This window comes from Lampris incognitus, chromosome 5, assembly GCF_029633865.1.
Source record: "Lampris incognitus isolate fLamInc1 chromosome 5, fLamInc1.hap2, whole genome shotgun sequence".
NCBI lineage: Eukaryota > Metazoa > Chordata > Actinopteri > Lampriformes > Lampridae > Lampris > Lampris incognitus.
In genome coordinates, this window is record NC_079215.1 from 20,147,665 (window position 1) to 20,175,522 (window position 27,858).

The 27,858-nt window shown below is 42.4% G+C and overlaps 1 protein-coding gene across 1 annotated transcript in view; it reads right to left on the bottom strand.

The window, feature by feature from the left end:
* Positions 1–26,466, bottom strand: part of gne (glucosamine (UDP-N-acetyl)-2-epimerase/N-acetylmannosamine kinase) — a 29,807-nt gene extending 3,341 nt beyond the window's left edge. The window contains exons 1-13 of the mRNA XM_056280134.1: positions 26,329–26,466; positions 18,865–18,930; positions 17,341–17,498; positions 12,481–12,727; positions 11,720–11,927; positions 10,591–10,743; positions 9,529–9,741; positions 8,692–8,779; positions 6,871–7,081; positions 5,942–6,071; positions 2,457–2,678; positions 1,035–1,217; positions 149–265 (exon numbers count right to left, since the gene is read on the bottom strand). Of these exons, the coding sequence (XP_056136109.1) occupies positions 149–265; positions 1,035–1,217; positions 2,457–2,678; positions 5,942–6,071; positions 6,871–7,081; positions 8,692–8,779; positions 9,529–9,741; positions 10,591–10,743; positions 11,720–11,927; positions 12,481–12,727; positions 17,341–17,498; positions 18,865–18,930; positions 26,329–26,367 (2,035 nt within the window). The 5' untranslated portion in view covers positions 26,368–26,466. The remainder of the gene's footprint in view (positions 1–148; positions 266–1,034; positions 1,218–2,456; positions 2,679–5,941; positions 6,072–6,870; positions 7,082–8,691; positions 8,780–9,528; positions 9,742–10,590; positions 10,744–11,719; positions 11,928–12,480; positions 12,728–17,340; positions 17,499–18,864; positions 18,931–26,328) is intronic.
* Between the last annotated feature and the right edge of the window lie 1,392 nt (positions 26,467–27,858).

Below are 27,858 nucleotides of genomic sequence, written 5' to 3' on the forward strand. Positions count from 1 at the left end.
GTGTGTGTGTGTGTGTGTGTGTGTGTGTGTGTGTGTGTGTGTGTGTGTGCATGCGCGCTGATGAGATGTATCATTGGTATTACACCAAACACAGAGTTGTTGATGGTGTGCACTTGTTTATTTGTGTGTGTTGTGTGTGTGCTCTGACCTGTCTTAAGAACAGCTTCGGCCTTGGAGTTTCCTTCTTTGGCAGCGTTGATGAGGTGGATAGCAGTGACTGGCTCTTGCAACTTCATGTCAATCCCCTCTGTCTTCAAAAGATCCTCTGGAAGAGGATATGCCATCATCCAGTTTATGCATCACATATACAGTGTACATATATATTTATAGTTAATCTCTCCTATGTGCTTACTGAACACAGGTTCATATACTTTCCTTTCACTTTGAATAAATGCAACAAAGTATGTGGCGATATGGTGAGGTACATATATCAATCAGCATGGTATCTGACAATTTCTCCATGTTTCCGCATTTAAAGACCTTTATAATCCCAACAAAGAAATATAAACGAATTTTCTAAAAAAAAGAAAAAAGAAAAGAGGCTACAATTGGCTTTAACCAATCAATCAGAATACTTTATTCATTCCCGAGGGGAAACTAAAACCGTTAAAAAGGATAGCAAATCTAATTTTACATTTAAGCTGTAAACATATTGGTATGGGTGAAGGATGATAGAACTGATTTCCATCATAATAACTTTTATACATGGAGACCACTGTCATTCTACCCTTTATATCCTTTATACGTGGGACCACCATCACTGTCCTCTACATCTACACCCCTTTTTATCCTTTTATATACAGACATCACCATCACTATTTGATTTATCAACACCCCTCTCTCTTTTTTTTGTGCCTTTTTCATGATGTGAGTAGGCAGAGACAGACTAAAAATGAGTGCGTACTTTAAGGCCTTGATTTTATATGTTTTGACTTAATCAAAGACATGTCACTTTGATTAGCAGAAACAATAAAAAGTTTTCCTGCCTCTATATGGATCTTAAACATCAACTTTAATTGCACTAGCCAACTCACCGTCATGTAGTCGTTTGGCCTCTCTCTGCAGAGCCATGCCAGATGAATAGGCCTCTATACACCCGCGACTGCCACACGTGCACTCAGGGCCGTCCAAAGACACTATGATGTGACCCAGCTCTGCAGCACAGAAGGTACTGCCATGGACCAGCTCGTTGTGCTGGACAATCCCTCCACCGATACCTACGCACACAAACACATACACAAACAATCAGGAAGTCAACCTTAATACTGACCAGATACTGACTACCTCCTTTGGGACTGTCTAGAGTGTGTGTAATTCTTGGTAGTGCATAGCACATAATATTGTTTATATTATCGTAAAGTGCACTTTGTTACTCCAGTCAAAGAATATGTAGAACAGTTATTTTCTCTGTCTAGTAACTTGATGTTGTTATCAATTAGTCTTTGAAGTCAGTTGCTGCATGTTTGCAGCAGCGTGGACACAGCGGAGTCTGAGGGTCACCATTGTGTACCTGGCTGAGTTTCTACATACCTTCTGCCCATCTGGTATGCCTCCCTATCGCATCACTCTAAAGGTGGGAATGGTGATGATGGTACTTTGAAAGTTCGACCAGCGCAACAGACACTGCAATGGGTCAAGGTATCTCATCGATCAGATCCTGCTCCATCTCTTGGTTGCAAAAAAGGCTGGGCGCACAATCCTCATTCCATGCATCACCCTGTGCCCGTCTGACAACATCTTCCCATACACTCTGCGGCGTCAGCAGTTTCTGCTATGCCATGACTGTAATTAAGTCTCATGGGCAGTCACTACACCATGTTGGGGTCTTCAGCCATGCTCAGTTCTACATGCTGGCCAGCAGGGTTGGTAGATTAAGCAGGCTTCGCATTATTGCTCAAGATGAAGAGACAAAGAAGAAGCGGTACTTTCTCAGCAATGTTGTTTATGAAGAGGCGCTGACGAAATAGAGATATGGGGACACTTTGGTACAGCAGGCCATATGTGGCAGACTTTGTGATATTCAACAGGCCAAGGTGGCCTAATAGTAGGAATCTCTATATGTCTGTCCTTTAATTTTCTTGAGAAAATTTTGCCTTACTGGTCATTTTGAACTGATAACATGCACATTTTGTCATTATAAAACCCTATGCCTATATTTTTAAATTTGGTGCTTTTTGTTGCAAAGTTGGCCTTAAATTTCATTATACTGTGGCATTAAAATGTCTTAAATTTAACTTTCTGCTACCTGTAGACACCCTGTTACATGGAGCCTTATTAACATCATGTGTACATAGTTATGTATATAGTTAAGTTTTCATATAGTTTTTGTATATAATTAAGTTTTTAATTGCTGTGTTTGCTGTTTGTGTTCTTAAAATAGCAACAACAGCAACAACAACAAAAATAACAAAAACCACAAACTCTTGTGGTGTAATAGTAACACACATTCTCCTCACCTGTCCCGGTGATGATGGTCACAAAATTCTCCACTCCCTTGCCATGCCCAAACTTCCTCTCAGCTAGAGCCGCACAGTTGCCGTCATTGTCCACCCAGACAGGGAGGTGCAGAGCATCGGAGATGGGCGTCCGCAGGTCAACCGACGACCACTCCTGAATTAGCTTAGTGGAGTGGAGGACAATGCCGTCCTGTGGGTTGACACGTCCACCTGTAGACACTCCTGAGGTGGGGATGTGGGATGAGGGACGGATTGTTTAATGGTAGCAAGAAGAGAATGGTTTCAGGTACCAAAGATGAATAAAAGACACATTTAGGTCATAAACCACTCCAACTGTCAACTGCTGACTAAGGCTATTTGCCGTTTTTTACAAGCATCTCATCTCATCTCATCTCATCTCATCTCATCTCATCTCATCTCATCATCAGCCACTTCTCTGAGGTCAGGTCGCAGTGGCAGCAAGCTGAGTAGGGCACTCTAGATGTCCCTCTCCCCAGCAACGCCCTCCAGCGCCTCCTGGGGGATCCCAAGGCGTTCCCAGGCCAAATTAGACATGTAGTCCCTCCAGCGAGTTCTGGGTCTACCCTGAGATCTCCCAGTTGGATGTGCCCGGAAAACCTCCAAAGGAAGGCGCCCAGAAAACCTCTAAAGGAAGGCGCCCAGGAGGTATCCTAATCAGATGCCCGAACCACCTCAACTGGCTCCTTTCGACGCGACGGAGCAGCGGCTCTACTCTGAGCTCCTCACCCTATCTCTAAGGGTGAGGAGCCCAGACACCCCATGGAGGGAATTCATTTCAGCCTCTTGTATCTGCAATCTCACCCTTTCGGTCACTACCCAAAGCTCATGACCATAGGTGAGGGTTGGAACGAAGATTGACTGGTAAATTGAGAGCTTTGCCTTCCGGCTCAGCTCCCTCTTCACCACAACAGTCCGGTACAACATCCACATTACTGCTAATGCTGCAACAATCTGCCTGTCAAGCTCCCGTTCCATCCTACCCTCGCTCGTGAACAAGACCCTGAGATACTTGGACGCAACAACTCATCCCCAACCCGGAGGGAGCAATCCCCCATTTTCTGTTAGAGAACCGTGGCCTCAGACTTTTTACAAGCAACCCTTTATAATTTCCCTTTGACAATTTCAAGAATCACTTGAACGTATTGTGAAAATGACATTGGAGGGCACAAAAAGTTTTCTGGCATTTTCTTGCCTTTAGCATGTATGTATATGTATGTATGTGTATAATATGTATGTGTATAATATGTATGTATGTGGCTGTCTGTCTCTGTCTTGCTCTCTCTCTCATTTGTGGACTTTCCCTTAAATTGCTTTACCTGCGTTTTGTACCTGTGGTCTCTAAGGTGACATTTTCAGGAAGATTATGCCTTGAATATTTCATTCAATTCTTAGGGAGTTAATGAAGAATTATGAGTGTATACTTTGGTCACTCTTGAAGTCGGAGTTTGGCAACATGCGTTTATGCTGAATGTTGACTTCCCTCAGACCCCCCCCCCCCACCTTTCTCCTCAATTGTATTTGGCCTGGGGCGGCATGGTGGCGCAGTGGTTAGCGCGATTGCCTCACAGCAAGAAGGTCCTGGGTTCGAGCCCCGGGGTAGTCCAACCTTGGTGGGTCGTCCTCTGTGTGGAGTTTGCATGTTCTCCCCGTGTCTGTGTGGGTTTCCTCCGGGGGCTCCGGTTTTCTCTCACAGTCCAAAGACATGTAAGTCAGGTGAATCGGCCATACTAAATTGTCCCTAGGTATGAATGTGTGTGTGTGTGTGTGTGTGTGTGTGTGTGTGTGTGTGTGTGTATGTGTCAGCCCTGTGATGGCCCGGCGGCCTGTCCAGGGTGTCTCCCCACCTGCCGCCCAATGACTGCTGGAATAGGCTCCAGCATCCCCACAACCCTGAGAGCAGGATAAGCGGTTCAGATAATGGGTGGGTGGATGGATGTATTTGGCCATTTAACCCACTCTTCCAAGCCTTCTCGGTCATTGTTCCACCCCCTCTGGCGATCCGGGGAGGTCTGCAGACTACCACGTCTCCGCCGATACATGTGGAGTCACCAGCCGCTTCTTTTCACCTGACAGTAAGGATTTTTGCCAGGGGGACGCAGCACGTGGGAGGATCAAGCTATTTCCCCCGGACAGGTGTCCCGACTGACCACGCTAGTGCAGTGACCAGGACACATACATGCATCCGGCTTCCCACCCGCCGCAGACACGGCCAATTGTGTCTGTAGGGACACCCGACCAAGCCGGAGGTAACACGGGGATTTGAACCGGGATCCCCGTGTTGGTAGGCAACAGAATAGACCACCACACTACCCGGACGCCCTTCCCTCAAACTCTTAGCAGCTTGGCAAACATGCATCATCACAAGCCATATCAAACAATATGCGATTATTTGCATGGACTTATTATAACATTTCTCCACTCAATGAACAGCATATCATTTCAAGATGCTGGTGGTCATTATGAACCTTCCTTCCTTAGACAGTTTTCATGCATTTGTCTTGAACTCTATGCCAGTGCTAGTATTTGAATAAGTTATAGAACAGGTCCTACACAACAGCGGTATGGAGTAGAGATGTGGGCAGAGCCACTCATTCCTGGAAGACTTTTTCCTACTCGTTTCACCAGCTGGAAGTCGTTCTTTTAACGATTACCGTAATAATACCTAACACAGAAACCCAGGAGTCTCTGGATGATGAAGTGATGCTATGCAGTTATTGCATGGCCATCAGTTCAAAGGTTTTGACTTCGTTTCAGAAATCACTTTTTTTTAAAAATCCTGTTCGGTATGACAAAAACTACAGTACCCATGAGCCTCCAAGGCCATTACTTTGGAGGATCATCAAAGGAAAGCGGTAGAATGCACATCGTTGTATTTCAGACGGGTGGTGGCGGTCAGGAACATAATACATTACAGTTTTTGAAACTGAATTGATTAATATTATTGCTGAATTATTCTATCCAATGAATTTACGGAGCTACAAAGCCTCAGCAGTGCAGGCAACATAATTCTAAGCTTCGTGATTGGATGTTTCTTAAATGCAATTTGCGTTGGGACATGTATTTGACTTGTCTGTTGTGTACACAGTCTTGTACCTTTGGCTTGTTTTCAAAGAACAATAATTTTTCAACACAGTTGCTAATTGTTTACACTGATGAATTCAACCGGGAGAGTTTCGCGGTCATCCAATGTTAGAAATGCTGCAACGGCCAGTTACTTGACATTGTCTATGGGAGAATGAATGGGATGTTTTTCTTCTGGGAACCATATAACTCCACCCACCTCTCCACTCCATCAGCGCTATGAGGAGTGTGACGTCGGCAGAGAAGAACAAGGCAGAAAGCAGTGTTAGTGAGAAAAAAGAGAGAAAGCAGGGAAAGAAAAGACAGAAATATAGATAACAAACAGAGATAAAGAGCCAGAGAGATAATCTGGGTCTGTGCGGGTGTGAATGTAGCTAACGTACCAACTCCCAGTATCCTGCAGTTGAGGGGTACAGCGTCCTTTTGGGCAATGTTACACATTTCTAGTATGCACTTGATCCTGGATTCATAGGTATTTGGATTGGGCTTAACATACTTTTTTAGCAGTTTACCCTGGATGATGGGAAAGAAGAAGAGAGAGAGATTGTGAGGATTGAGGGGAGAGAGAGGAAGAAGAATCATGGAGCAAGTCAGCTAATGCAGTATAGATCAACACAAGGAAACCAATTATCAACAATCTTTATAAGTTAGGTTTTTCATCCTTTAATATTTGTAGATGGCAGAGAGTCCACAAAGTTCAATAAAATTGTAATTATGAACCAGGCGGAAGGTTTATACCTTGCTAGTTGCCAAGAGTCATGTCAAGTGGCTTGCCAAGAGCCACATTTCCATCAGGATGCAAAGCAAACTTGAACTTTTCAAGACAGAAAAATCTAAATGTGAATCTCTTCCATTTCCCTTTGCAGGTTTTAAGTGATTTAACAGTGTACGTGAGCGCAAATTTATGTCATCAAAAACATTCTAAGAAAAAATGAAGATGGATTGACATGAATTACTTGGCATTAAAGAAATTTTAAAAAAATCAATTTCCATCACGCTTTATTGCATTATATTTGGACCTACGTATTGTTAACTCTTCCTCAGGAGCCTGAAAATGTTTTTTGCACTGTTAAAGAATCTTATTTTTGAATATATTTTGGCTCTGTCATTCAGCTTTTTGAACTCGCAACTTGAAATTTCTCAAAAATAGCTTGATGGAAATGTGTGTCAAGTGAGACGTGAGTTACATGACTGATGATCAAACAGATGTTCAAATATATCAATTTGACGGGTCTGTATAGGTTATCAATTTGATGTGTCTGTATAGGTCTCTGTCTGTCTGTCCGTCCATGTTTGTGTCGATCGGGCCTACCCCCATGCAGATGATAGCCACTCTGAGGTTGGTTCCGCCCAAGTCCACGGCCAGAGCGCTCTGCTTCTCCAAGATGTGGTCGATGTCCTGGGAGTAGGAGTCTTTGACCGGGGGGAAACAGAAATTCTTCTGGACAGGCTCATCCAGGTCAATGGCCTGCAGTAACTTGAGAATGCGAGGAACCGCGTTGCCATCACCATAGATCTTCGAGCTGGTGGGAGACAAACAAAAAACTGAAATGTTGAGCACTCTCAATGTAACTTGCAATTTATTTCCTAAACCTTTACGAGGATAGTAACTTCTAAATGCCCACCCAAAAATATATGGACAATATCCTTTGTAAGGAACAGAAATCCTGTTCATATTTATGTGTTTGTACTTTCACTTTAAGAATTCAGAATCTGGTGTGTCTGGGTAGCGTAGCGGTCTATTCCGTTGCCTACCAACACAGGGATCGTGCGTTCGAATCCTCGTGTTACCTTCGGCTTGGTTGGGCGTCCCTACAGACACAATTGGACGTGTCTGCGGGTGAGAAGCCGCATGTGGGTATGTGTCCTGGTCGCTGCATTAGCGCCTCTTCTGGTCGGTCAGGGCGCCTGTTCGGAGGGGAGGGAGAACTGGGGAGAATAGTGTGATCCTCCCACGTGCTACGTTCCCCTGGCGAAACTCCTCACTGTCAGGTGAAAAGAAGAGGCTGGCGACTCCACATGTATCAGAGGAGGCATGTGGTAGTCTGCAGCCCCCCCAGATCGGGAGAGGGGGATGGAGCAGTGACCGGGACGGCTCGGAAGAGTTGGGTAATTGGCCAAGTACAATTGGGGAGAAAAAGGGGGGGAAATTAAAAAAAAAAGAATTCAGGATCTGGCACTCCTCAAATTTTTAACAGTAACTTCATTTTAGAATGGATTTGAATAACTATTTTTCAGAGGTTGGGGTGTGGCGTGGGCTTAAGTTATAGCAGTAGGAGCGTTCTGTCAACAGTCCATGTGCTTCTCCAACATGGACACAATATATAACAAGAGACAGCTGGAATTACAAGTCATCCCGTTCTAGGACTTTACCACATAATACCAAACTGGAGTAAACGCAGATACACTATCATGATTACTCACCAAAAATACACACAAATATTTGTCTGGACGCCTGGGTACAAAGCAGATCAATGGCACAAATTAGCAAGCTGACCAACTATATACACACTCAAGTTTCATCTTACAATGCTGTTTGGATAATGGACTGCAATCTTTTATTTTTTTCCAAGGCTACCAACAAAAAGTGGTCTCCGGTATGGACACTGAGTGATGATCTATGTAATTCGATCTACACTTTAACACTTCACAACCATTACAATTATAATGAATGTAGTTTGGCACTGCAAAACTTGGTAGCAATGGGACATCATACAGCCCTTATATAAAGAAGTAGTTTAAATGATCGTATGTCAATAATGACTGATCGTGAAGTGGGGTTTGGCAGTAAAAACTGTTGCCTCACAGCAAGTGTGTGCCTGTGTTCGATCACAGCCTTTCTGTGTGAAGTTGATCTCCCAGCACTCCTGGGTTTCTTCTAGGTATTCTTGTTTCTCCCCATGGCCCAAAGCCATGCATTTTAGGTAAAGTCAAGAATCTGAAGTGCCCATAGGTATGAATGAAGTATAACTAATTTATATGTGTATGCTCTCAGATAGACTGGTGACCTGTCCATAGCGTCTCCTTGATTGCTGTCCAATGCCAGCTGAGACAGACTCAACCCCACATTAGGAACATAAAGGGTGAGGAAGAAAGAGACTGACAGGCTGAGGCAGGTGCAGCATGGTCTTACCAGGGGTATCTCTTTCCAAACTGCAGCTCCAGGGCATGATAGATCTTATTGTGAGTGTCGGCGTCTCTAACATGGAGAACATTCTCACCTAGCAGAGAGAGAGGGAATACATTAATAAGGTGTAAGGATACATCAGACAACTCAGCTCATTCAGAGCAGATTGAAAGATGAATTAATCATTTTGAATTGTCTTTGCTTTCTGTATCTTTGCTGTGCTGTTGGAGAATTTTAGAATTTCTACCCATGGATGGATGGCTGGACAAAGTGAACGAGTGAGAATGTAGACTGTTGTCACATCCAAGCAAAACATAGATTGTCTTTCTAATACCCCGAGAGAGCTATGGGTGTCATCAATGAATACCAACCTGTTAAAGTGATGAAATACAAATTTCAGTTAAACAGATGTTAAAAAAGACTGGCAACATTCGCTGCCTTTCCAAGTGTTCAAAATGACTGTTTCTGGTTGCTTTGCGGCTAGTTTGTGATGGGAATGGCCAAGAGTGTTTATTGTTGATTAAGTGTAAAAAAGAAACTTGAAATCATCATTTAATTTAGACCCATTAATTCTAATAAATACTAATGTTATTTTGTTAAGCTGACAGGTGCTAATTTTCAGCTTTTGCTGATGACACAAACTGTATGTCTAAGCTTGTCGATCTCCATATCTGTCTCCGTTTGTTGGTCTACCTGTCTCTCTGTATGCTGTGCGACACCCTGATGGATTAAAAGGAGTGATGAAGGCCCTCACTGTACTCCACTGGTGACAAACACACCACACAGCTTGTCAACCTGCCTGCCTGTCTAGTCAACGATTTGTCTATCTGTCCATCCACCTACCAGTCTCTCTGCCCGTCTGTCTGGTTCCTAGGTTGATCACTGGTGTGCCGAAGGCTCCAGCCTCCCGTACGCCGCAGCTGCTGTTGCCGATCATGCAGCCAGCATGACATACTAACTGGATGAACTGGTCAAAGGGAACGTGCTTCACTGCCCGGAAGTTGGGGTGCTGCTCTATTCCCTTTTTCCGCATCACTCGTACCATCTCCTTACTTCCTGTTCACATGGTGAGGCAAAAAAAAGCAAGAAAAATATGTACAAAATGTGCATCCCTTTTGTCCTGAACAGAGAGCATGGGGTTAAAAAAAATCTTAACCCTTTGTTCTGCATACTATCATTGCACAGTATAGACAAATATTTTACATGAAGCAGGATTGATGACCATTAATAGAGCTGGCAAACTGACCTACCCCCCCGCAAAGAAAAAAAAATCATTAGCTTTCATTCAAATAAGGAGTTGTGATGTTGCATTGCATAAGTACTTGTTTGGGTAACTTGCCACCCTATCAAAAATACTGTTTGTATGAAATATAATATAGTTAACAGTAAATCTAGGATATTACATAGTCAATAAAAACTGTAGGCACACAGGGACAAAGAATTTAGGGTCCTGTTTTCAAATTGGCACAAGGTCCCCTTGTGTCTTTGGTACTTTTGTCTCAGAGTCCTTTTAAGAGATTGGGAGGTTCAGTTCTATTAGACTCCTCTAATGGGGGGCCCCTGTAGCCGAATTATAGAGCATACCACATGGCCACATGGCTACAACCATCGCCGGTTCAATTCCTGCCAGCGACCTTTGTTGCATGTCTTACCCCTCTCTCTCCCCATTTCCTGTTTCCCTTTTCACTACCACTGTGTAATAAAGGTGAAAATGCCCCAACCCCAAAAAAAACAAACAAAACAAAAACAAAAAAAAAATCTTTAAGACTCCACTAATCAGTTTGCAAAATCATGCAACGTTACTCATGGTGCAATCTTTGATGCAAAGAGCATCAGAGGCAGGGAGGAATAAAAAAGAAAAGAATGAAAGAGGAGAAACAAAACAGGCTGGAGTCAGTTACTAACCAGCATCTATGTTAGGAAATAGGATGAGGGTCCTCTTGTTGAAGGACAGCAGGGCATCCAGCATTAGCTCATATATCTTTATGGAGTTCTTGATGTCGGTGGTGACAGGGTGCTGCAAAGCCACAATGTAGTCATGCTCCTTCACTCTGTCGCCTGCAGGATGCAAAACGCACCACAGAGTATTACCTAACACTAGCTAAAATGACGAAAAGGTATTATGTAGGACACACATTTTGTAACATTGGGTCAAAACACATTTATTGATGGTATTTTATTCACCCATTAAAATAACTGTAAGTTACATAACAAGATTGAGCAAATTGAAAAAAAAAATCAGTTTATGAAAAGTCCAGGGGTCTCATTTATAAAACAGTGTGTAGGATCCTTACTAAAAGTGTATGTGTGCACTAAAGCCAAAAATGGCGTGTGGCAAAAAAAATAAAATAAATAAAATCGGATTTCAATGTGTGAGAGGCATCATTATACAATCTGGCTTCAATTCACCACCTCACCATCTGCGTTTACATACAAGTGCGCACACTCTCCCGTCAAGTTTGTTTTTATAGATCACAAATTTTTCGTGAGAAGTGGCATACACCTCTCAGGCTCCGTTTTGTGCGTACGCAACGGTTATAAATGACACCCCGGGTATGTTAGGTGTAACCCATCTGGTTGTGTTTTGAAGCCCATTTGGAATTCTGAAAGTGTAGTTTTAGACATGTTTGTGAAACAAGAGAAACACATTGAGCATTAAAAAGATGACCAATGATCAGTGTTTTGCCTTGGACACATTTTGGTTTCTTCCAAAAAAAATTATGTTAAGAATAGGAATTGGCATTCGATAACAACTGAATTCAATAAGCTGAATCAGATTCAATAAAAATCAAATCATACCCAACCAGGATATGATGTCTTTACACTGCTATACAATTCATCTTCAAACCTGTAAACACGCTGGCACAATGTTTCCACACACTTATTTTCTACAGTCCTGGAAGAACAGTTAATGCCATTTACACGATACATACACACACACACACACACACACACACACACACACACACACACACACACACACACACACACACACACAGCCTCTCTTTTTACATACACTCTCTTTCGTCCTTACCCAGCCAGGACTTGATAATGTCCATGTAGTCCTTCTTGTGATGTGCTAAGAGCAGTTTATCATAGGAAGGGCAACCGGTCAGCAGGATGCGAGAGTGGTCCTCACACATAGCGATAAGGTGCTGCTCAGAACTGCGTGTACAGCAGGCATGGTAGTGGGCCAGTTTGCTGATGGCATGACGGATCGAGTCGTCAATGGTACCGCTTACCTGGGGAGAGCAGAAGAGACCAAAAAAAAAAGTTTTTTTATTTCATCATTCCTGAACCGGCAAGTCTTTAAAATGTCGCCGTGTTTCCAAAACTCTTTATGACAAAGAAAGAATAAGGCAGAGGGAAATACGAGAAAAATATCTTTTGTGTCCAACATTGTAATGGTGTTTCTTGAATTTTTGACAAAAGTTTGATCCTCTATTATAAACAGATGATGTGATGACAGCAATAAGAACATTCTATGTTGTCATGACAACTGAGCCAGTGATGCCATCATTTGATAACATTTTTGTCTTTGACGATGAGTGCAACAATCATCACAATGATGACAGGTCGCGCATCACTCTAAATATAAACCTAAAGTTATTGCGACTGACAATCAGATGTAATTATCACCGATGGCAACAATCATAAATCGCCAAACTATAAACTTGCCTTCAGTACATTAGCTTGTTGTTTGAAAAGGGCTTCTTTCTGTCTGACAGGTTTTGCTGGCTTTTACATCACATCCTGTGTAACAGTAAATGCATAAGCTCTCTCTCCAACTCTCACCTCTCCTCCCTCCAGGTGAAGTATCCTGATGTTCATTAGGGCGGCGGCGGTCGCCAGGGCCAGCGCGTCAAAGCGGTCACCGTGGACCACCAGTACATCTGGACTAAGTCTCTGTAGGACGTCTGGCAGTTTGACCAGTGCCAGGCCAACACTCTCCACCATGGCCGCCTCGTCCTCTCCTCGCACTATGGTGTGGAGCTTGCAGCCAATGTCAAAGTCATCCTGCTCAATCATACGGAAGGTGTTCCTGCATAAGAGACACAGGATGGGAAGGAAATTAGAAACTCTATCAAAATGAAAAGAAAAAAATACAAAACAAAACAAAAAAACATCCTCCTCCTCATTCACATTGAACCAATGTCTAATAAATCCAGTTTAGTCATGTGGAGCACGTTTTTTTTTTCTTTTTTTTGGGGGGGGGGTGAATAAAAACCCTAGCAAACAAAAGAAGAGTTGCACAAAGAATAGATCTAATTGTGCCCTACCTCGAAACCACCACTCAATTCAATAAATGCTGCATACACATTTAATCCATTGAACACCCGAGGGATATTTTGCTTAATGTAAAAAGACCACACATACACCAAACCAATTCATACAACAGTTATTCAAGGGTTATGGCTGGAGTGAGGGGAGGATGACTTCTAGATAATCGTGATTGGTGTCATTTTCTCAGGTAGATTAAAAAAAAAAAGCAGCCAATTCATGATTAATCATTCCAGACATGTAAATCATGTTCTCTGCATTTACTGTTTCTCTGGATTTATTTATTTCTGCGGCAAATCTGATTCCATACAGCTTATCACCTATCAGTCTCATTCCATACTGCTTATCACCTATCAGTGTGCATGTCGCACAGGTAATTCTTGCAAATCAGCGTTCTTACTCTCTTTGGGAAATCATTTTCCAGGACTTTTGCTTGGCTATATGTGTCAGCAATTGTTCACAGAAGGTATTAACCATCAGTGGAAGTGTCAACAGCCTCTGACTATGCAACTTTGACCTGGTTACTGAACATACCAACAAACTTCAAGCATGGATATGCAATTTCAGTGGCTACAAATATGCAATCTTTGCTAAATATTACACTAAAAACATTCCATCTCAGTGGGTAAAAACACAACCTTGTATTAACTTTACAAATTTCAATGACCTCAACAATATTTCCAGGACATTTAATTATTTCCCAGGTGTTTTCCATGACTGGGAAACTAGTCTATAAATTTCCAGGTGCTTTTGGAAATTTCTCTCTTCTTTCACTTCTTCTGTACAACCATGGTGCATAGAGTAGCTGGGAAACAACAAAAATGCTGAGGGAGCTCATTAGTCACCAGTCATCTGTCTGTGAGCTCCCCTAGACCTCTGTAGGTGAGTTAAAGAACTGCACCAAATAAAATTCCATAGCGAGGTTAGGCCGACCTATAACTGCCATCTCAGACTATGTTATATGCCGTCCATGAGCGTATAAATGAGTTTACACGCTATTTCATTCCAACCAAATTCTTTGTCAAATAGTTTAACACCTTTTCTAGATAAAGGTGAGCCCATCAGTCCAATCACCCGATGTAGGTTGGAAAGGGAAAGTGGAGACTCTTGGGTCCTTGATGGCCTATCATGGAATCACACCAAGCATATCACACTGCAATAGTCTGGGAAAAGTAGGCCGTGACTGTGAGCGAGACTTCGGAGAAAATCTTTCGCCGTCTACCTTTAACATAGTTTTGATCTGGTCACTGACTTGCATGCCTGTTGCTGGAGGTGTTGCCTTCTACATTAACATGTGTATTAATTGCTCAGAGGAGCAGGGGCAGAAGCTTCTTTTGTACAGTGAGCCAGAGCTACGTGGAGTTCAACACTGTATGACCGGTTGTACTGGCATAGACTGGTTATATTTTGATGACAGACGAAGTATTCAGCATCATGCCTTACAAACAATAGGGTATTTTAAAAGGAGGTGGGTGTAGACTAAGGGCATGACAGATGCTATCTCATTAACAAAAGACACGTTTAATTTCAGAAAGCAAGAGAACGCAGGTCGAGACAGTTCCAGGTGGACACCTGTATTGAGCACCAATCATTATTAAGTCTCTTCTACAATCACATACCTATCATCCATCAAACAAAGAAAAAAATACAAAACAAAACAAAAAACATCCTCCTCCTCACTCACATTGAACCAATGTCTAATAAATCCAGTTTAGTCATGTGGAGCATGTTTTTTTTTCTTCTTTTTTTGGGGGGGGTGAATAACAGTTTTCTGCCACCCCTCGCTGTGAAACCCAGGGTTTTCTCAGTATTCTTACTTCCTTTCATGGTAAAGAGGGCTCATGAGTTAAGAATAGATTGAGGTTTTCAGCCACATCTGAACGCTGTGAGAACACCTGCATGAAAGGGAATGTAGAAACTGCATAAGATTACAACAATAGCTGTCTGGAAGTATAGTTTAAACCCCTCAGCTGTCCATCAAAGAACAGTCCAAAGAGCTATTAACATATGTTTCTGTGGCCTGCTTTTCTATAGCTTGCCTCTCATAGATTGATAACTGAATATAGAGGGGGGAAAAACATGGATGCTGTGTAGCACTGGCTTCTGTTTAGGCATAAGAAATTAAAGCTGCTATAGTTATGGATTTTTGTTGACTTTGCACACCCCTGTGGACAAAGGCAGTAGTGTTTCATAGAGGACCAACTTCATTTTGCATAAGCATCGCCTCTTGTTGCAAAGAGCTCCATTCGCCCTATGGTAATTTGTGCTTTTGTTTTGAGGAGAAACAAACTTATTTCACAGCTCAGTAAATCTTATATGAACAGTCATTTACCAGCTTACTAACTGATGGAGATGTAACCAGCCACATGCACCATTTCATCTTGGTGTCCCCCCTCCCCATTCATTTGAATAGTTAATGCTGTCATTGTGGGAGCGAGTTTGAGTAGTCTGATCTCATTAAGCCATAAATTACATCTCGAGCTCTTCACTCTCAAAATACAGGGCTCCTGTGTGCACCCAAAGTTAAAAAGAAGTAAGCTGGTGGCAGGGCCTTTTCCTATCGGGCCCCGTTCTTGTGGAATAACCTGCCTCCCACCATCAGACAATCAGAGTCTGTTGAGTCCTTTAAATCCAAACTTAAAACTCATCTTTTTGCCTTAACCTACAATTAGTTGCCTTAAAATTGAGTGCTTTTAGTTTTAGTTTCCTTTTAGGGAGCTTTAGGGAGGGATTTTTAGGGAGTTGTTCCTTATATGATGCGAGGGTCTAATGACAGGATGTTGTATTGTAGTACAGCTCCCTGAGGCAAATTTGTAATTTGTGATATTGGGCTATACAAATAAAATTGACTTGACTTGCTTCACAACCTGTACTCATGGCGGGTCGGTTTCTGTCTCAATTAATTTACCAAGCATTGTTCTGCCGACGAGATTATAGAGTATAGATTGACTGTTGCGACTGTTCTCTTCTCTCGCGTGTCTTTTCTCTCTCTCTGAATGTTGATGTGAGTCTCCCCTGTGTGAAATTGCAGTCTGTCCTCCTCCGAGGTCTCTATGGTGATGGTGGTCACCACCTGGACACTGCTTGACATCCTCAACACATTCTTTATATATCTTATAAATTAATACGCTTTTGTTATCCTGTTTCAATGTTATATCCTTCTCTCACACCGATGTGACTAATGTTATTTTTCTTGTCTCTTCTCCCATGTATGTGAGTGGTGTGACATGAGTCTCCCCTGTGTGCATGTGTAGTCTGTTCTCCTGTCAGGTCTACATGGCGGTCACATGGCTCAGGTCCTAGGCTGTTCTGGTGGCATCTGGACACTGCTTAGCATCCTCCTCATCATATTACTCATATAATTTATGATTCCATTATAATTCTGTTATCCTCTTTCAGTGTTGTAATCTGTCAATTGTGTAAACACAACATCCATTGCACCTCTGTCCGTCTTGGGAGAAAGATCCCGCCTCTGTTGCTCTCCCAGAGGTTTCTTCCTATTTTTCTCTCTGTTAAAGGTTTTTTTTTTAGGGAATTGTTCCTTATCCGATGCAAGGGTCTAAGAACAGGATGTTGTATTGCTGTAAAGCCCACTGAAGTAAATTTGTGATTATGGGCTATACAAAAATAAAATTGACTTGACTTGACTCCACTATATGCAAAATGTTAAACGATTTACTGCACACTTTATCCTTTGCAAATCCTGAGACTACATCTTTTGCAAGCCACACCTGATATTTGTCCATATGTAGCCATTCATTGCTGAAGCTGCATTTTCCTGTCATTTCACAAAATAGCTAACTACAGTTTATGTGCTGAGGTGAGCAGGCTGCTCCCGGTGCTCAATAGCTAACCTACATCTGCTCAGCACATGATCCAATTCATGATAAATAACGAGGACAATTTTCTGAGCATATTTTTTCCTTTTTGCATATCAATTTATCTGCAAAAAGACATGAAAAGATAAGAACAACTTCATTGATACCTATGAGACAAATTACTGACATTTTCGGGACCCTAAGAAAATTATTTTCTACAACTTTTAAAGGACAGAAAAATCAAAATATTTGAATTCCATAACTTCTCCTGGTTTTTCATGAACAGGAACACCGAGTATTTCAGCCTGTACAAGGACGCAATGTATTCAATTCAATTCAAAAACTTTATTGCAGACTCAGGGTCCATAACAGACAAAAACAAATAGGTATTGTCATGACACTTACTTTTTCACAATAATTTTCAAAGTGCGGAAGGCAGTGCATTCTCTTTGCATTCATTTCCCTACCCACATTATTGGACATAGCAAAAGAATTTGGGTTTGTGCAAGAAAATTCTGAATTGTCCACCTTTGAGAGGCATGCTGACTGATCTTACCCGTAGTCATCGATGAGATGCGAACCTAATACCACCACCTCCAGTTCAAACTCATCAGGGTAGGACTTGATCCCAAACATTATGGGAGCGAGTTTGGAGTAGTCAGCTCTGTTACAGGTCGCCACACACACCTTCAGCTTCTTCTTAGTGTGCACCAACTGATGGAAATGAGTACAACACATCTAGGTTTAATTGAAATCTATTTTACAAGCTCATTCATACACATGGCTCACTCTTCATTGGATGCCTAGCATTCCCAATTAAGTTAAATCTGAATCAGATCAAACCCCCAATGACATTTTCTGGAATTACTGTTGTGCTAGGAACAAAAATGTAAAAATCGCATTCCACACACTTGTACACACACCTAAAAAAATACATGCAAAACATCAGCTAATGATTTAGACTAAATAGAAATAGGCCAATACAAAACCTTAGGGCCACGTGCTCTTTCCATGATATAAACTGAATTTGTGAATCCATGTGAAAACTATAGCACGTTATTGATCAAGCTGATTAAATTCTCTTCAATACAGGGCTGAGTGATATGGCAAAAAATATAACAACCATCAGGACTTTTCCTGGAAATCGATATGTATCATGATATCTGCTTACATGTGCAAAAGCACCATGTTTAAGAATCTGACTGCTAGGGGCGTCCGGGTAGCGTGGCGGTCTATTCTGTTGCCTACCAACACAGGGATCACCGGTTCGAATCCCTGTTTGGTCAGGCGTCCCTACAGACACAATTGGTCATGCCTGCGGGTGGGAAGCTGGATGTGGGTATGTGTCCTGGTCGCTGCACTGGTGCCTCCTCTGGTTGGTCGGGGCACCTGTTCGGGAAAGGGGAGGAGGACTGGGGGGAACAGTGTGATCCTTCCACATGCTACGTCCCCCTGGTGAAAATCCTTACTGTCAGGTGAAAAGAAGCAGCTGGTGACTCCACATGTATCGGAGGAGACATGTGGTAGTCTGCAGCCCTCCCCGGATCAGCAGAGGTGGTGGAACAGCGACTGGGACGGCTCGGAAGAGAGGGGTAATTGGCCAAATACAATTGGGGAGAAAAAAAGGGGTAAAAAAAAAAAAAGAATCCGACTGAGGTTCATAACATTGAGCTGTCTGGTAATGTGAAGTATATATCAAACTAGGATTCAAATGATACTCCCTCAGATATTTCAGACCTTGTTTTATGAGAAATTTTGAGTAAATTCCAATTAAAGTAACAGACGGCAAAATTGTGCATCATACTATGACAATATCTGAATTGTATTCCAATACAACACCACGTAAAGGCAATAAACAATAACATTGAATTGTTGCCCAGCCCGACCTCAATCATGTACGGAGATGTCCATGAAAGAAGGAGTACATAGACACAGGTCGGAGTTGGGTTTTTTTAGAGACAGTTAATTATTAGGAATGTAATGCCTTTTAGTTAGTATAATTTTCATTATGTGTCGGCGAATGTAATACTTCACATATACTCACACACATACACAACAGAACATGAGCATAAAGGCATACCTGTTGCTCCTCTAACATTTCTTTCACTGTCTTTTCTTTGCTCCTCTGCATTCTCCAATAGAGCTCCTTCAGAGACAAAGACAGAAAGAAAGAGAAAGAAAGTGAGGAAGAGAAACAGGAAACTGAGACAGTAAAGCATACTCCACTTGACACACTCCGTTTAAAATATGAAATTGTAGATGGAGCTGCTGAAAAAGTCAGGGCGACTGCAGAGCACGCAACATATTTCTCTGAGGTTAATTTATGGTGGGCGGTTCAACTAATTTTGTTGAATCAGATTAGAGTCAAGAGTCAGAACATCTACCTGAACCCGACATTCAACCTTTCAAGTACTTTTGAGTTTCCAGGACGGACATTGTACGAGTCCTCCATCCCGATGATTCACGCATTGCGTTCACAGGTTCACTGAATAGTCCAGCAGAGGGCTCCAGCTATGTTACATTGACAGACTGCACATTCATTTATATATCTTACTGTGCAATAAGACTCCGCATTGCAGTTATTATACCAAAATTTTTTGAGATTTAGAATATTATGAGAGACTTTTTGCACTTTGATGACCAGTTTGTAAACTAATTAAGCTAGTGTTGGAAGCACTGAACGAGCAACAAAAACAAAACACTCAAAATTACTTGGTCATTGATTTTTGTTCATTTTTTTTTTACTGTGTCATTTGGAAATAAGCAATTAAAATATGCATTTGCAAACAAATTATTAGGCTGGTTTGGCTATTGAATGTGACAGTTTAAAGTCTGATACAGAATGGCAGAAAGGCATATTCATCATTTGCTAAAAATGTAGATTCCTGATTTGGCTGCTTGAAGTACTGTTCAATGAGAGTTTAGTCATCCTATTGCACATGTAGACAATCTAATGTCATGTTAAGCCATGGCCTATTCACTGATATTTTATTCATTTGAACTTTCGAGCTTTGCAGTAGCGCCAGACAACAAGGCCGTTTCATTATGTACAATTCCATACAAATTATTCAGTGCATACCATACAATTCATTTGAGCTTTGAACTACTGCTGTATGGACCAGTACGAGTCAAGTCAATCCATTCAATACATGCGACTCCACATGTATCACTCAGTATGTAGTACTACAGACTTGATTTGCATCGAAAATGAAAATGAGTCTCTCAAACATGATTTGTTTGCAAAGTTCCCCCAATACACAACATTGGTGTTCACATTATTAATTGAAAAAAAAAGTAAATGCACTGTCATTTAGAAAGTAAAAATTGGAAGTATGCCAACTGTGGAGGACGTAGATCTTGCCTATGTTGATGATGTATTTACAATTAGATGACTTAATGTCCATACCAGCCAGATGTAGACTGAGACTTTTGCAGTGCAATGGGTGCTAATTAGCCAGCCAGTTGGCTAGTGAAAACAGGGCATCAGCAGTGCTAACACTCACATTCCCTTGTTCCTAATGGTTTCATTGTGACCCTTGCTTTGAGGCTATTTGACAGCTATAGTGGACTTCTTAGGTCTGGCAACAAATTTCACTTCAGCCATTCTTGCAATTCACACTTTTCATATGTTGAACTTGAACACTTATCAAGGGTTGTTGGGGCTCCATGAGGGAAAGCGTCAGGAGAGAAACTAACACATGGTATTATCTTGTAAAACAGACAGCAGATAACAGTAACGGTAACAATCCAAATCTTCTCCTGGATCGCCACCTTGTTGTGGTGGAGAATCTTGCGTGTACTAATGATTCTAAGAGCTATGCCGTCCGGAGCTTGGCTCCTGGTAGGGTCACCCAAGGCAGAAACGTCAAGGGGGAGGTTCCAGACGAAGCGCGATCAACAAAGACCTCAATGGCAAAACTGGCAGAAGACAATGCAGGTGAAGGTGGATGAAGACTGCAACAGAAGGTGGTCCCCAATCATCTTGGTTCTCCATGCCACTGGACTCTGACCACCCCCTGCCAAGGACCGTGTGGTGACTGCAGGTGCGTCAGCCCCCCCCCCCATGTAAAAAGCTGTCACACGCAGGCATCTTCCCGCAAGGATACCCACAAGGACCTAAAGGACAGTCATACTCAACTCCAAGTGACCACCGATGATGATGATGAAAAATCCAAATGGGGAGAAAATGTGACCAAGGTTCACTGCACAAACGTATCACTACCCATAGGGCCAAACACTAAACTGAGGAGAAAATCTTAGCTTCAAACATTCCCCCTGTATATAGAACTGACTCTGGTGTCAAAATTATGAAGAGAAAATTTGAAAAGGGGGGTTTGCTCAGGTGTACAGCAAAGTAATATGCAAAAGCCCCAACACTGAACGTAAAAGGTTCAGGTTCCAGTGTTGCCTCCAGCTCCGCCAGGTAATGTTTCCCATCATCACAATTAGTGACTCCTGAAGGTGATAGTCTGAGTCTCTGCATGCTACATCCCCTGCAAAAAACTTGCTACTGGCAGCCTATGCCTTCCCAAACCCCCATGAGGAGTGTGAAATAACCTTCCCCTATTCGCCATATGCTTTCCTCAACCACAATAAAGGATTGTATCATTTTGCAAGACCTTAGGAGAGTGAGGGAATTGAAAATTCTCATGTAAATGGCCTGATGGAAACACAGCTACAGAAAATTCCTAGATAATATCTCTATTGGCTGTTCCCACTCATCTGTTTACTTGTACAGTTATTGTTTGCGGAGTCCTTTTTGACTTGTATTGTCTTTACAGTCCAAGCTATTACACATATTTATTTTCTAAATCACAGCAGCACTACATTTCCAACTATCCAACTGCATTTTCCATTACACAAAGAGGGCTAAAAGAGGAGTGAAAAATGACTTAACATCTGTTGATATATTCATTAATGTTATTTCCGCTACTGCTTCTGTGAGCTGTTTGGTTGCAGGTGTCATGTTTACCTAAAAAAATGTTGCTACATTTATGTTTAGTTTAAACATCAAATTGTCTTAATCTTGTCAATTGTAGAGAAAGTCAGTTATGTTGAAAGAAATGGCTGAGAGGGAATTTAATTCTTGCTGCTTGTCTTTTATTATTATCCTCTGTATCGCTCTGCATTAACTTCAATGGATGAATTCATCACAGTCCAGCTGCACTGTATCACTGACACTGCCCAGTATCAAACTAACCTGCCTTTGCTATTACTTTTTGTTGTCTCATCCTGCTGTGTTGATCAAAGCCTAGAGTCAATATTGGTCTGGCGTGACCTAGGTCCTCCACACAGATGTGCTATTCTTCCATTCTAGAACAGACTGTACCTGATGACTGGGATGAGCTTTCAAAAAAAAAAAAAAAAACCATCCTGGCCCACTGCCTCGCAATAAAAAATTGCACATTGACCCTACAGTTGTGGTTTAGGAGTGAGTAAATCGGAGCTCTTAATACAGATTATGAGATACAGCCTACTATGCTGGATGAATAGCAATGGTTTTCTAGTTAAGATGCCGGGGCATTTACTTTTCCCGATGTTTCTTTGGAAGGTATCCAAATATGACTGACACAAAACATTTGAGCGGTTGGCGTTTCATAACGCTCCTGATATGTAACCAGTTGTTCTCAAGTTCAACCGAAGGTCTTTTTTGTTAACGTGTCCATAAAGGAATCTCATTTGACCAGATGCTCAAGCGAAAAAACGTGACAAACATGTTCAAGAGTAGTTTAACACACAGAGAAAGCGCCTGATAATGTCTGCATGCCAGTATCTGCATACTTAAGAATGGAGGAAAATCAGTAAATGCTTTAGGGGATGTAATTTAGCTTTCTGTACAGAGTCTAATAAGCAAGTGCTAACAGCTTCATAATTGATCAAGTTATTGAGTTTTTTTCCCCCAAGACTGTTTCAGGCGTTGGAAAGACCAGCTCAAATTACATGGCTTTTGTACACTTTGCATGACTCCTGTAATCTAATAATAAAGAAAAACTGGGTGTAGCCAAGCACCACAGGTAGAAAGAGGGATGGTGTGGTCTGTGACACCCTACCAGTTTTGTGGCATGCTGTATGAACCAGTTTCACTTGACACAAGGAAAAAGGAGTGCCGAGTTGTTCACATTGGCTCATGCCAACTGTTGATCAACTGACAGGGCTTTTTCGTTTTGCCCTGACATCAGGAAATAGTAAATCCTAAATCATGCCAGTAATCATCTGCGGCTCTATCCATTTTGAAAGTTATCATTTTAGAAGTTCGAACTAGATTTTACATTTTCTGCATGGGGGAAAAAGGTATCAATGTGGTTAACCAGGAGGGGGCAGAGGATGTTTTCAAAGGTTTCACCAATGAAAGCTATGGCTGTGGGCAATAAGTGAGGCAAAAGTGGCAACTGCTGCTTTTAGTGAGAAAAGCCCACATCCTAGGCACACCAAATGGTTGTTAAGGAGGCCGTGTTCAAAATTCATTCCGAGGGCTTTCAAAATGATGGGGGGAAAAAAAGAAAAACAGAATGATTTTATTTTAAGACAATAACATGTGAGGGGCATCTGGGTAGCGTAGCTGTCTATTCCGTTGCCTATCAACACGGGATCCTGGTTCGAATCCCTGTGTTGCCTCTGGCTTGGTCAGGCGTCCCTACAGACACAATTGGCTGTGTCTGCGGGTGGGAAGCCGGATGTGGGTATATGTCCCGGTCGCTGCACTAGTGCCTCCTCTGGTCGGTCAGGGTGCCTGTTCGGGGGGGGGGGGGGCTGGGGGGAATAGCGTGATCCTCCCATGCGCTACGTTTCCCCGGCGAAACTCCTCACTGTCAGGTGAAAAGAAGTGGCTGGCGACTCCACATGTATCGGAGGAGGCATGTGGTAGTCTGCAGCCCTCCCCGGATCAGCAGAGGGGGTGGCGCAATGACCGGGATGGCTCGGAAGGGTGGGGTAATTGGATGGGTAAAACTGGGGAGAAAAAAAGGGGGGGGATAAAATGTGCCCCTTGTGATTCTCATGCAGATCCATTTATGGAGAGCTGAAAACAAGCAGAAAGTTGCTCTCTTTTTCACTTATTTTAATGTTCATTTCATCTGAAATGGAAAAACACTTGCTTGAATCATGTATTGGTAGAGCGCAAGAAAATAAAAGAAAATGGGAAAACTGTACTGGACTCACTGTATGGCTGAAAATCTGCTCGTGGTCAAACAGTAATTGCAAACTTAATTAAGTTTTCTGTGTGACAAATGGAAAACATGGCTTCTTTTCAGTGAAAGAAATGTCTTGGATGAAATCTCTGAATTTCAGCACAAATGTGATAATATCCGCATTTCCTGTGGTAAATGTGCCAACATTGCGTCCCTGCTGTTTGACCTCTGCCATGAGCAGTCCTGAACACCACATGTACAAGTACTTTTGTGCACACACACGTCGGCTAAAACTTGCAAAATTCAAAAAGAGTCCTCGAATTCTGTCGCCAGATAACTGAATGATGACCGTCAAATGTCGCAAGGATATGGACACAGTCAAGTCAAGTCAATTTTATTTGTATAGCCCAATATCACAAATTACAAATTTGCCTCAAGGGGATTTACAGCAACACAACATCCTGTCCTTAGACCAGTGGTACTCACTAATTTTCTTAAGAGAGCCACTTATGAGTAAGACCATTCCTCAAAGAGCCACAGAGCTTGCAAAACATTTCACAAATACAAAGCTACACACATAGGCTATACTATGTCTACCCATGATCCCACGCTGTTACGTAGCCTACGTTCTTTGACGTAGCTTCAGTATGCTGCCATCTGCTGGATAATTCATTTCAATGTGCTAAAACGGGACACAAACGGAACCTATAGAAGTAAGTTATAGCTATGTTCTTATTGTTATCAGTGGATCTATATGAGGCGCAAAACAAAATCTCACGAGCCGCGTAAAGAGTAACACTGCCTTAGAGCCTCGCATCGGATAAGGAAAAACTCCTTTAAAAAAAACCTTTAACAGGGAGAAAAAATAGGAAGAAACCTCAGGTATATCAACCGAGGAGGGATCTCTCTCCAAAGGATCTCCCAGGATCCCTGGAGGATGAAAACAATCCAGTTCCTCCTTGGCCTGCAGACATGCAAGACATGTCACCGATTGAGCACCTTCCCACTTGATAATGATTCACTTTATGAGCCATGACCATAACTGTTTTTATAGCATCTGTGACCAAGTGATGCATATCTGTATCCCCAGTCATGTGAGATCCATGCATTAGTCTTGCCCTTTTGTATTTGTTTAAGTGGGAGAGTACTGTTGGCGTCGTGTGTGGCTGCCGCTTCTCCCTCTCGTAGCCTCCCCTTCCCATCCACCCCTATATGTTTGTAGCCCCCCCCTTCCCATCCACCCCTGTATGGTTGCGTTATGTTTATCTGTTGTCTTGTTTCACCCCGTTTATTGTAAAGCGACTTTGAGTGTTAGAAAAGCGCTATATAAGATTGATTTATTATTATTATTATTATTATTATTATTATTAAGTTAATTTCACTCAAATGACTGAGTTCCTTATGTGAACAGCAACACAGTAAAATCTTTGAAATTGTTGCATGTTGCATTCATATTTTTGTTGTATACATTAAGCTAGTGACAGTCATGTTACCTACTGAGTTTCTCTCTCTCTTCTTTGTTTTTATGCCCTCTCGTCCTTTAAAGGAAAAAAAAAATCAATACTCATCTCTCACTAAATTATTAGGAAAAGTTAGCATTCAGGTTAGCTATGATAAATAACATGCTTGCCAGTGCTAGCTCACGTTGGCTTAAATAATGTTAACACTTTTGAAATCTAAGTTCGAAAAGAGCTTGCTTTCTTTTGAGGACACCACACACATGCAGCAACTAAATTTGCAGGTTTGAATAACTGAAAAGAAAAAGAAAAACTTATCATTTCACGTTACTTGGCGCAGATCAGTATGGACAGGTGAGAAATGGGAAAGACATACTCTTTCGGGAAGGCCGATACTCACGGGGAGACGACAGCGTCACACTGAAGGGCATGTCACTTTAACAAATCTTAAAAAGTGAATAGTTAATTGATGAACAGAAAAAAACCTTTTCAGATGGAGGCAATTTTTTTGGGCATCTAATGTATAGGAGGCACTGCCATGCATCATATAAACAATGCGATAAATAGGGGTAATGCCTTGTAGCCAAGCCTTTCTCCAGTTATCATATCCCACACTCAGGCCACAAATACAATTCATAATTCCAGAAATACTTTAGCCAAATCCTGTGGTTTAGCCTCACCCTCATTTGACACTACCACCCCCACACATATACACACATACACTAGGAATTCACTCATAGGCATCACAAGACAGCATCAGCAGCCGGGGGAGCCGGGAACGCTATGGGGGCAGGGATGCACGCAGAGCCCAGAGACGGGCAAATACAAAGCTTGGAAAACAGAGACAGCCAGATGCAGAAGGAAAGAGAGACACACTGAGGTACAAGCTGACACGAGTCTGGGAAAGGGTGGGGAGATGAAAAAGAAAACCATGGATGAGAAACAAGCCATCTGACTCACATGAGGGTTTCTGCACATAGACTCCTGACGCCTTTCCATCCTCTTTTAATTCTTGGCTGTATCTACCCGTCTTCTCCTTATTTCAGCCTCGCAAGCCTTTACGCTTCTTCCTAGCCGAGTCGCATTAGGGCAACAGATACTCTGAATTACAAAGGCCTAGTCTGAGCCGGCAAAAGGAAACGGGAAAGGAGCAGATAGGGCCACATTGACATAAAACCGGGGGAGGGGCTTTGTGGAGGCAGATCATGCGTTTCAAAGCTCCTGATTGGCTGAAAAGCAGGAACGGGCTAAATGCTGCCCAGTACACGTCTGGGGCTCATATAGGTGCAGAGCACACTGCAGCAAGGAAGTAGTCTGCCAACGTACACCAGTGCAACCAACCAAATCTAAAAACAAACATTAGATACAAGGTTACTGAAACTGAATGGAAACACCGTGACTGTGTTCCTTAATATTATATAGCAAACAATAAAGAATTGAACATATTTTTGTTCCCTGTTCTCTGTGTCTGAAATTGGCTTAGTAACCCTGTCTCAAAGTTTATTAAAAAAAAAGAATGGGTTTTTCTTTTTCTATAGGCAACTCTTAAAAGATGCTGGGAATGTGTAGTAGAAGATATAAACAGCCAATCATTAGAAACAAAATGCTGCGGACTGTTTTGTGTGACTGGGATTTCAATGGGGATCCAGTCTAACTGACTGAGAATGTGTTGGAGCCATTTACCAAGAGTGGCAGAGGGGTGGCACAGTATATTTGGACAATATCCCTGAATTAAAAAGGTCCCGGGTTTAATCCCTGTGTGTGTGTGTGTGTGTGTGTGTGTGTGTGTGTGTGTGTGTGTGTGTGTGTGTGTGTGTGTGTGTGTGTGTGTGTGTGTGTGTGTGTGTGTGTGTGTGTGTGTGTGTGTGTGTGTTAAGCAATCCATCCTGTTATAGTGAGCCCCAGTAAAAAACACTGCCTCCATTTCAGTCCTACAGGCACTGTTGTTAAGCTTACCCCATGCTTTGATGGACTAAAACGGACATTATAGACATTTAGGTGGATTAATGTAATTATAGTGAAACTACTTCCAAGTCATTTTTGAGCAGGTTGGGGTGTGATGCCTCTTATTATCACACCCTTTTGCATTGTATTGAAGCACTTAAACCACCACTGTGACCAGTTCAATGCATGAAGCCTGTTTTATGCTTAAAAGTCTGCACGATTGCAAGGCATGTGTGTGTCTGTGTGTTGATACCACATGAAGGAGGAAAAAGCTGAAGGAGGAAAAAGGGGGATACACTTTCTTCTGGAAAGGAAAACCTGCTGATGAGCCAAGGCTCCATGGCGTGGGTTTTGCTATTACGAACAGCCTCATCAGCCGCTGCCTACCCAGACAGCACCACCCACCCCGACCAGCTGGGCTTGGCTGCCCAGCGTCCCAGAGCCTCGGCTGCCCAGCGTCCCCGAGGCGCCTCCGAGGTCCGTTAGTCCCGCAGCTGCCACGCCGCCTCCAAATTCAACTAGCCCAGCGGCTGCCCCGCCGCCTTC